The sequence below is a fragment of the Lentinus tigrinus genome, assembly GCF_003813185.1.
Source record: "Lentinus tigrinus ALCF2SS1-7 unplaced genomic scaffold L226scaffold_58, whole genome shotgun sequence".
Lineage (NCBI taxonomy): Eukaryota > Fungi > Basidiomycota > Agaricomycetes > Polyporales > Polyporaceae > Lentinus > Lentinus tigrinus.
In genome coordinates, this window is record NW_027137967.1 from 1 (window position 1) to 11,160 (window position 11,160).

The window sequence follows — 11,160 nt, forward strand, 5'->3', positions numbered from 1 at the left end:
GGAAGTCCGGATAAGGCAGGAGGGAAAGGAGTAGGGGTGGTGACGTATTAGCCGGAAAAGGGGGGCGGAGTTCAGGGGTAGTGGGGTCGGGGTTGTGTCGGAGAGATGGCAGGGCGGACTTGGCACGGGATGTGACAGGAGGACTCATTGGGTCGCCATGGTGGGGGAAGAGAAGAGTGGGGGAGGGCGGGAAACGATGGGCACTAATAGATATAAGGCTCACTGGCGATGTACGTACCTTGGTCCTTCTCCCGCTACACATTCCTGACTGAATGGCAAGTCGTCTTGTGCTGTCAGCCAGAAGGGCAATCTTAATCCTAAATGTGTTACTTGTCACAGTATTCAGCGATCTCAAGATTTAGAGTCAAGGGATAAGAATTGACGTAGCTGAGGACAGAGACAGTTACAAGGGTGGTGAGATTTGCAGTCATTGAGCAACAAGTCAATATAATAATAGTGACCATGGCAGGCCATTGAGTAGAACATTGGCCATCACGAGCGCTTGGCAACCCGGCCCAAGGTTGCTCTGGACTCCGATCCGGTACGCTCAGCCCAAACTCCTCCTGGTTCATTAATGCAACACAAGCCATATCATTCCGTAGTCCTACAGTACTCTATGATTCTATGCTTGTTGAACCTACTCAGACCTTCCACAACTCGTTTGCGTCAAGAGAGGTCACAGGACGGCGCAAGACATAGTAGGCTCTCGCGCTCAGCGGGTATACCACCGGGCACTAGGAAAACAATCCAGCGGAGGGCCTTCAAGTATCCTGCCACCTCCCGGCTGCAACAGCAGCTCCCGCCGTGGGGTTCACGGCATTACTGAGGTTGGACTCCTGAGGGAGTCGACTTCACGGATCCATCACCGGGGTTGGACTCCCGAGGGAGTTGACTTCATGGATTCATCACCGGGGTCAGACTCCCGAAGGAGTCGACTTCACCCATCCATCACTGTCCAGACGTTGCTTCAACAGGGAGCCCCATCTGCCCAACACTCGCTGGCCTTAGCAAGCCCAAACAAGCAGCCACGAACCCAAGCCGACAACTGAGTCGCCGTTGCGCCAACTCGTCCGAACACCTCTTACCTGCAGACTCCGTCTAACACGTACTGGCTCGTCTCCCAAGCTCGATGCTCGGCCCCGAGGAACTCGGCATGATGTATGCAAGATGTAGGCGTACTTTGCCTCTCGGGCGCAGCGGGGATACCAGCAGTGCACATGAACCTGTGCAGGAAAACAATCCAGTGGAGGAACTCGAAGTATCCCCTCACCCACCGGCTTCACCAGTAGCTCATAGCTCTCGCCATGCAGTGCACGGTGTCACTGAGGTCGGACTTCCAAAGGAGTCAACTTCACCGATCCAAGGAACTAGTAGGCATGATGTATGCGGGACATAGACGTACCTTGCCTCTCAGGCGCAGCGGGGATGCCAGCGGTGCACGCAAAACCAGACAGGCAAACAAGTCAGTGGAGAGACCATTCCCTCCGCTGGATTGTTTTCCTGCCTGAACAGCGTTCACAAGCAGTGCAGCATCCATGAGCGACTTGATGGCCACCCAGCCGTCCGCTGCTCGACTGAAATCTTCAAGCACTGCATCCAGGTCGTAGTACGTAGCAGGGTCAATTGTGCGCAGAGGTTCTGTATGAATTCACAGTTGTATGTTCAGATCACACATGTGACAATACTATGTATGTCTCATAGACCGCAGACAATTTCATTATGACTACTTAGCGTACATCTTGCCCAAGGGAATCTATGAAGTCAACAAATCATACTGCCTCGCCTTCATCCTCAACCCCTGATATGACATTGTCAGACACATCATCATTGTATGCCTTGTCATAGTTCTTGACCTGCTTCTCTTTCCCACCACTCTGGCACACCTCAAGTCCATTTTCAGGAACGCCATCTGTCGCTCCGCAACAAGCCCAGCTCCACAACGCAATGTCCTCAAGGTTCACGTGCTCACGCCCGATCCGTGTGCCTGCCACAAGCTTGCCTGAGAAGCCCTTCAGCTGTGACGTCTCATACAGTCGAGCCGCGATGCGCGCACTAATGCGGTCCTCGCACGCCCATCGCACGCGAAGCTCATGGGCAAGCGCTGGGTCAGTATCTGCGACGTATGCGATCGCCATCTGTAAGTTGTAGTGCCGATCAACGAGAGAGGTAAAGAGTCGCGGAATCTCCACATCCAAACACTCAATCTCCTCGTGCGCACGCAGGATGTTGAAGTGGAGGTTCATGGCTTGGCGGTTGAGGCGCTTGGCCCAGGGGTACTCGCGAACATCCTCCCGTGTGTCTCGAAGGAGATCGAACTCAGCCAGTGACGCCATCTCCATGATGTCGTGCCATGACAGGGCAGCCTGAGGAGATGGGAGGGCCGCAGCGCACTTGTTGTACTCGTCGAGAGCGTGCCGGATGGCCTCTGCTCGTGTCTTGAGTGCCTTACTGATCTTCTTCCTGAGCTTATAGCCTAAAGTACCATGTAAGTGACGTAAATCCTGAGTAACAAACACGCGTGCACCAATACCACTCATGCCAAGCTTGGTGAGTTCAAACATACGCTGGATGACCAGGCGCTCTAGGTTGTCGAGCACGCAGCGATACTTCCAAAATTGAAGCTCCTCCAGCGCCTCGAGATACTCCCGAGACCCACTCATCCACCGCTTCTCGATGCCGAGGTCATCCTCGATTTGCAGCACATTTTCTTCAGCGATAGCCCAGCGCGAATGTGCGGTACGTGCGCGTGTTCGAACGCGCTTGATCTCGGCCTCATGCTTGTTCGCGGCCTTCACGTTATTCACAACAATAAATGGATCGATGGCATCTTCTGCCGACTTTGCAGCTACAGCTTCTCACCTGCAGGTGACGTGTCAGCAACAAAATGTGTGTGAGATCATAGGACAATGCACCCGGCCTTCTCCAGCCACAGAAGCACAGCAATGTAGTCGATCTTCACCGCTACCTCAGGCGGCTCAGTCTTGCACTTTGCGAGGTATTCCTGTTCCTGCTCGAGGTACTGATCACAGTCTTGATGCGTGATTGAGAGTTGACGGGCAAGGACATCAAAAGCTTCCGCATCTATTGAGAGGATGTTCAGCGCCTGCTTGTAATTGTTGTATATGAAGTTTCCTAGGATCACAGTGCATTAGGGTAGTGCATGTATGTCTGTAACGATCCACCTACCAGATTTGGCGTGCTTCTGGCAGCTCCAGAACTTTGCAAATTCCTCGATGGCCTGACAACGGTGGAAAGGTGTAGCGAGGCGGGTGCCAGACGCAAGGCCATTGGACTCAGAAAACAATCGCTCACATTCTTCGAAGTCTTCCTTTCCTGCACCGACAAAGTAGAGAGGATGGAATCGCACCTGACAGCCACAGTTGTGGCTGTGGCCGTGGAACACAGGCACTATACAAGTCAATCACTGCTCCTCTATGCGTGGCCCAAGAGAACTGTGGTGCAGCGTCTTCGAGAACTCACAACCAATGTCGTATCCAACAAGAATGTCTGGGCCATACACCTCAAGCAGCTTGTTGATAATCGCCAAAGGATACTTCATCCTGCAGTATACACGTTGATCATGTGTGGGTGCAAGAGCTAGAGAATCAAGGTACTTACAGTTCTCCACTACGTATCATGTCGCACATGATAAGGATGTGACCATGTCTACATAGACATACGAACACGCTGCTTACTGCAAAGAGCGCGAACATCTTCTTACGCGACTCTGGGCCCGCATTCTGCCAGCGCTCAACACAGATTGACGCCACCTCCTCGGGTGAGCCGTTGATGTCCTCAAGGAGCGCATCTTCGTCCGGGCCGTCCTGATGATCTTGTTGTGCTTCGCCCTCTGCGGCCAAAGTTCTCTGAAACATCACAGATATGTCAGCATAGGACACAGGTTCTTGCCGGTGCGACGGGATACTCGCCCTTCAGATGGGTGAAAAGTCCAGCAATTTAGGCCGTTCATGGATACCCTTTGTCCGGCTGGACAGAGCAACCATCCAAAAGGTACCCATCTTGAAACATGAGACCGTGTAGAGAGACATGTCCTTGGAGTACGAGACTCCAGTCTGAAGCTTGGTCATGATATGGTCGACACCCTTTTCAAGTCATCGCCAGGTCTGCGTTAGGCAGATACTGGCTGTTCCCCACAGGCTACTGAAAGATAACCGCACTTGATGACTTTCCACCCATTGGAACGCCTGTTGACCCGTCGGAAGTGCTGGGATCCCTGCCATATGAAGGTACGCACCTTAGCTTGTCCAACCTCATCCTTGAAGCGATCAACCTCTGCCGTGGGAATCCAGTAATCCGTGCGCGCCTGACGTGAGTCTAACAGTGGGGTACCAGAACGAAACGCGCTATCAACAAGCTTCAATGACTGGTTACCGTCCATTGTTACCAGCATCGAGCGTGAAAGCTTGGACTCATTCTCCAGTGTGTACAGACATGGTGCACATGCATTGCACATCCACCACTCAGGCGTGTCTTGCTTGAGGACGGCACGCACACGGTTGTCTATGCGGTCCAATATATCGAGGTAGATGTCATATGTATTGCTGAACTGCGCCACCAAGCCTTTCCAATATGGAACCTACATGCGGTGAGAATCCAGGATTATAGAGTTGCGAGAGGAACAGCGTACTCAGTGGATGTGGCATAGCGCCCGAATGTGTGCCTGGATGCTCAGGCGTGGACAAACACGGTGATATTGGCGGTAAACTTCGAGGACATCGAAAGATAGGGCGATCGAGGGGGCAGTTGGAGCAGTGCCAATGTACCCGTCAAGTACCATGGTGACATTTGCCTTCATCTCTGCTGTGGGTCGGTGAAAGGTACGCTGGCCTATGTCTGTACTATTGTGTCACATGGTGGACCGACACAATGACACGATGTACTCACCAAGAAAATTGACCACCGTGATTGTGAACGATAAATCTCCAGCTCTTGAGTCTTCGGCAGCGGGCGATATACCAGCTTGCCAGCTCAGGTATGCAGTAACGAGGTCCTCGAGTTGAAGTTCCCAGTCGCGATTTCACCTCTCAGTCTGGTCGTGGTGTGTTCGAGGGTCATGACGTTTACTGGACAATATGAGGGTATTGCAGATATGATGACCAGACAAAGACTTACTGAGGCAGAGGTGTATCCTCAAAGATCGCCTTGCAAAGCTCATCTTCCCCACCCTCATGACTCAAGAACATCCCCTCCTCCCCTGGCGGCAGCGTGTGCATGGCCAAGCCATCATTGTTATCATCATCGATGACCATGACATCATTATGATCTTGAAAGCTCAGCCCTGGAATGTGATGAGCTTGGAGGTCAGTCGCGCTGTGGAGCATGAATACACACCCGATATCTGTTGAAGTCGCAATCGCTTGGCTTCTATGCGTTGCTTGTGGCTCTGAGACAGCTTGAGGTTCGAGGTCTTGCAACGCCGTCGAAAACCATTGTATGTGCGAATGTCTACAGACGATGAGATGTAGCTGCGCCCTTTACTGGACATGGAGGGAGGTGGAGGAGGCAACTGACCATGTGAGCATGTTGACCACAGCGGTCAGAAATCTGTCAATCTGGAAGCCAGCGTCTCTGTCTATCTGGCAGCTTCTCTGTTGATCTGGCAACTAGCTTGGGCAACATACCTCGAGAATGACATGACTCTGAATTTCTGCAACTTTGTGTGAGCTCTCCGACTTGAAGCGTATAGCTTGTACCTCTGATCACACACTGAAATCCAGCATGATCACCGCCAATGGTCGTTTGGCACATGGGCAGAGGGCGGCAGAGGGCAGTCTCATGGCGTCAAAGGAACCCTCAGTCTGAGTAAGAGTATTTCTATTCAGAATTTCTCCCGCGTTAAGTTGACACACAGTCCCTCCCTTCGAGCTCTCAGATCTTAGTATCTAGATGTATGTTGGCACTATCACTTGCCGCACCATCAACAGAGCCATGGCTGGTGCAATCCGGGGCAGCCGGGAGGGCAGGAGGGAGGGCGGGAGAGCGGACGTGCTGAGTGCGCGCAGAACAAAATCACCTCTGCCGAGTAACAACATCAGCTGGAATGAAGGTCTGCAGCCACGAGTCTTCCATGCTATTGACAGGTATTCTTAGCAGGTCCCTCGAAGCGCTGTTGAGTGGCGGGGTGCACACGTTCCCCGACGCTGGCGCGCCACCTATGAACATCTTACTATCCCTCACGAAGCCCGGCGTGGAGGTCTGCAATGAACTCGAGGCCTTTGTGTATGTGCTGCTCTAATATGCGACCCTCTTCCTCCGGTCGTCATGCGCACTGGACATCACTGTCACGAACTACATCAACGAGTTCTTCAGTACAACACTGGTACCAGTGATGGGCGCATAACTCACTGTGGCAAACCACCGTGCTCCGTAAGACTTGTCTTTGGGGGAGAGGGCGGGAACCTCAGAGCTGTTGGGCGGGAGTCGGGCAGGGAGTTGGGGTGGGAGTCAGGGCGGGAGTCAGGCAGGGAGTCAGGCAGGGAGTCGGGCAGGAGGTGGGAGATGTCACAGTGGAGACGGTAGAAGCACCACCGGGCAGGGGAGCATGCAGGAGGCCGGGGAACGACATCGGGAGCTGGGCACACATGGACAGTTCGCCGGAAACATGGCGTACGTCATATTTGAACATACGTACACGGAAGGAATATGAGTATGGCAAGAGGGCGGCCTCTCCATGATAGACAGACAACAGCGCCTGCGAGCAGAAGGCACAGACAAATCCAAAAAGGGCAGAAACCACGCAAGCGAGAACATAGGAAGGTAACACGTAAGATGAAATGAAAGATCAGAATAAGTGCATCTTACCGCCCACAGATAACGAAATTCACCACAGAAATCTCCAGTAGTACGGGATTTGGCTGGAAAGCCCTCTAATTAGTGGGCCGAAGTCCCCTGACCTGATGGGGCTTCTTAGGCTCTAGCCATGGGAGGCACAGGTGGCATGACCTGACATAGCATTCAGCATCTTCCCCTTTGACGAGACCATTTCTCTTCTATCAGAAGGTACGACTACAACTCTGTGCAGTGATGCTCTCAGTGAGAGTGACACCCTTCACTTGGGTGAATCTGAGCAGGAAGTGTACCTGTTGTGGGGCCATGGTCAACTGTATAATTTTGACAATCAGGAGATTTGAGCTGATGACCTCTCTGATTTAGTCATCGAGACTGGTGACCACCAGATAGTCATTGGTATGCAACCCCCAGTATGAGGACGATGAGGAAGACTGGCTATTGGGGATCCTCCTCAACAATGAGGAGGATGATGAGGCTGAGAATTAGGGGCTAGTGAACAACAACCTTTTTGCGAACTATTTTGTCACTCAAACACATCTGCATGTATTCTTGGATATCTGAAAGTATACTCACTGTATCTTCTTGGACTTACATGCCCCTATTGTCTATGAACTATTGTTCAGACTCATATTGTTCCTATTCAGCTATTGTCCTTTGATATTATTGTCTAGTCCCATTGTTCTTGAGAAATTTCTCAAGCACTATTGTACTATTTCCTTTATTTTCCCACTCTATTGTCTACTGTCTTATTGTCTGAGACTTATTATTCCCTTCTCTTATTGTCTTCATGTTATTATCCTGAGTCCTATTATTCTATCTCTATTGTCCTTTCTCTATCATCCTATATTTTATTATTCTGTCCCTATTGTTCTTTCTCTATTGTCCAGTCAGACACAATAGCTTAAATGATGTTTGACCATATTTGTAGAGATTTCCACAGAGACAATATATAAACCCTCATCCCTCAAGGGATGAGGGAAAGGGCCTTTTCCCCCCTTTTCACTCAGGCTGAGGCATCCTCAAGTGATCCACTTCGCATTGTCAAGTCATATTCAACGCCTCATACAAGACCTACAATAGGTCTACTATTAGTCCCAACGGGGACTATCATCAAGTGTTACCTGATCATCTCTTTTGGGATATTCCCTAATACTACTCCCAACAACTGAGGTATCATCTGATCTTGCTCAGATTCAATAGCCTCAGGTGAAGGTTGTTTTATACAATCATGCACACCCTCTGTCTAACCTCTGACTAGATATCTGGTCTTCTGCTCCACTCAATTTTGCTGTGTGTAAAGTCCCTTCAGCCTTGTTTAGTCCCAAGTTGTGAAGGACATGTGTGAAATCCAGTCCTTTACAGTCCTAGCCCCAAGTTTAGGGACCAGTTCTATATGTGTTCTAGGGCTGGACTTTATAATACTAGTTAGCAGACTCTAAAAATGATAATTAGCTAGAATGAACACTGGCACACAGTCAACTTGTTCACTCAGGGTCTCATCCTAAATAAGGACAAGTAATGCTGGGTTCAAGTGCTTGTCACTGAGAATGACATATTCTTCCTTATGAGTGCTTTGTGGTACATATTTGTGTTGTTGTGGTAAGATTTATTCTAATGATAGTAAAAATGTGCTGATAAATTGTCAGGGCATAGCAACGCAGTGGCCATCAAGGAGTTCTCCTAATGGCTCTAGCCTTACATGTTTGTCAACTTCAGTTTCAACACCAGCTTCTAAAGCTTGTAGGACAAATACTGGTTCTAATATCACTTGCTGGATATCCAGGAAGGCAAAAAGATGCTGCAGAATGCCAACAAGTGGCAGTCAGGACTTAGGCTCTTCATAAGCACAGAAATAATGTCATAATAGGCTATGCATGCATACATACTTGCTAGGACTATATGTATCTGCATATACTAAATGCATTATATTACACCACAAATGTTGTCAAGTCCCTGAACCTGGCCTTTGAATCAGTAATCCAAATCAGCACTTATTGTAGGAATGATACATCACCTGTGGGATGTTCCCCAAGTATGATATACATTACATATAGGCTATTTTTGTATATATCACATGGAACCTGGGTGCTATAGAACTTGCTTTTAGAACCTCATTACCTATCTAATTAGGCTGATACATATAATAAACTCAGCAGGGCTTGCTTAGGACCTTGTTGACACAATTGGGGTGGGCACTGAATACTCTCCATTGGCAAAATCCTGAAATCCTTGGAACTGATTGCACACTTGACAATCTATTGGGCACTCACATATACTTGCAACCTCCACTGCCTCACTTGTCAGATAACCTCAGCTGGGTACAGGGGAATCTATCATTAGACTCACCCTTCAGCTTCTCGAACCATCTTTGGCCTGCTGTAAAAGCCTCTTTTGTCTGTTTATTCTCATTGCCCTTTTTCTTCTTCACAACCTCTGATCAGTGCCCCTTATTATGTCTGCCCTACTTATCATGTTGTGCTCCCAAATGTCACAGTGTGCTTGCATCTAAGATCAGTCAATCAAATGTTAGTAAGTCCTCCTTGGTCATCATTTTATCATTGAGTTATATGGCATGTGTTAAGCAGCACTCTTAGGTAAGTCTTCAGTCATATCCCTTCCTGCTGAGGTGAGTGTAGTATATGTGTCCATGGGGTCAATACTGACCTCTAGATTCTCACACCAAAACATTCTCCCAGGACTTGGCTCATGCACATATATCCTGTACAGCATAAGTGAATATATACACTCTCTAAACTTGATGTCCACTAACAGCCACACTTAAATCAATGGTGAGTGATCACAAGATAACTTTGAGGACAACTTGAGGAATCCAGGTTTGTACTATGCATACTACACTAATAATTGCCTTTTTCTTTTCTCTGATCACTATGCCCTTCCCATTGCTACATGCTCATTTTGGTGGTGTCACGGTCTCCTTACCTTTACTGGACCCTTTTTTGCTCTCCCTATTAATGTACAATACTTATACTCACAGCTGTCAATTGTTTTAATAGTGGTATATAGCGTTAGCTACTGATATATGCTTTAATTTTGCTGCCACTTTATCTACACACATGACTGTCATTGCCTGCCAAAATGCCTGAAAGTACTTTGAGTTCCTCTATGGCCATCACTGACCTTGCTTGCCAACTGACCCATCTGCATGTGAGAGTGTGTCATATTATTTATAGAAATAACCAGAGTAATAACAAAGTCTAATAGCACAATGTAGTGAGGGCTTTGGCAGAGTTATTGACAACACCCTGAGGTAATGTTGTTGTCCTCTATTTTGATAACTGAATCCAGAGTCTGAACTAAAGTCAGGGTTCAGACTTAAGAGTCAGTACAAGCTCTAAGGGACAAGATGGCTGAGGACTGCACAATATGAATTTGCTGTGTAGTGATATATGAAAGATTGCATACAAGTCTAACACTATGATATAATCTATTATACTTTGTTACCAGTAGTCTCAGAAGGTCAATAATAATATACATCTAAACTTCTACATTAATGAGTCAATTGCACTCTGAGCAGCATACACACATATTGGTAAAAAGACTGCCTATTGGGTTTGCTTAGTCAGCTCACTGACATCAGCAAAAAATCAAAATAATTGCCAGAACATGTAAGCACTCATGGCCACAATCACTTGCAATCTGCCCATTCAATTGCTGGTGCATACTTTGACTAATAGCCCCTTTGCAATCTTTGTAATCTCCCCACAGGACAATTGCAATCGCTGCCTGCACATGTCCTCTTTACAAGCAATTGTGACTCTCTGTTACAACCATGCTAAACACCTTGAACAGTTTCTGGACATCTGGACACTAGATTTACTAGCAGCCTCTAGCATGGTCTTGTTTATAGAACCTTCCACAGACTTCTTTCCTTGACTTCAGACTCTTCCATCTGGACCTCTCTACTCAGACCCTTTATGCATATTCTTACTTAGGTTCTTGCTTACTTTACATTGGTCATCCAATTCTGGTAGTATTCTGAAGCCTGCAACTCTTAGTATAAAAGTCCCAGTACAGCATGCATGTAACCTCAGTTCAGATATCTCATTAATCTAATGCCTGTTATCCTTACTTATTGGACCCTCTGCTCTCCACCCAGACCTCTGGCTATCTGACCCTCAGATCTCGACTTTGCACTTGAATGTGCAGTAGACAACTGTTAGGACTATGCGCACAAGTTGAACTCCGAAGGGAAGTCCGAAGTCCGAAGTCCGATGGTGCGCGGGAATGAAGACTTTGGCGAAGTTATTGACCAACGCCCGAAGAGTTGTCGATGTCTTCAATTTGCGGAAGTCCGACAAGAGGCTCCGGAGTTTATACCGGAGCAAGCTA

General features: G+C 48.4%; 1 protein-coding gene across 1 annotated transcript; it reads right to left on the reverse strand.

Annotated features, from left to right (window-relative positions):
* Positions 1-1,769: 1,769 nt before the first annotated feature.
* On the reverse strand, positions 1,770-4,798 carry L226DRAFT_548449 (uncharacterized protein; the record flags this gene model as incomplete). The annotated part of the gene is made up of 9 exons (XM_067682591.1): positions 1,770-1,909; positions 1,970-2,473; positions 2,531-2,789; positions 2,939-3,132; positions 3,187-3,386; positions 3,426-3,560; positions 3,619-3,794; positions 4,256-4,597; positions 4,706-4,798. 9 exons carry the CDS (start codon positions 4,796-4,798, stop codon positions 1,770-1,772), a joined length of 2,043 nt encoding a protein of 680 aa, XP_067529222.1.
* Positions 4,799-11,160: the final 6,362 nt, after the last annotated feature.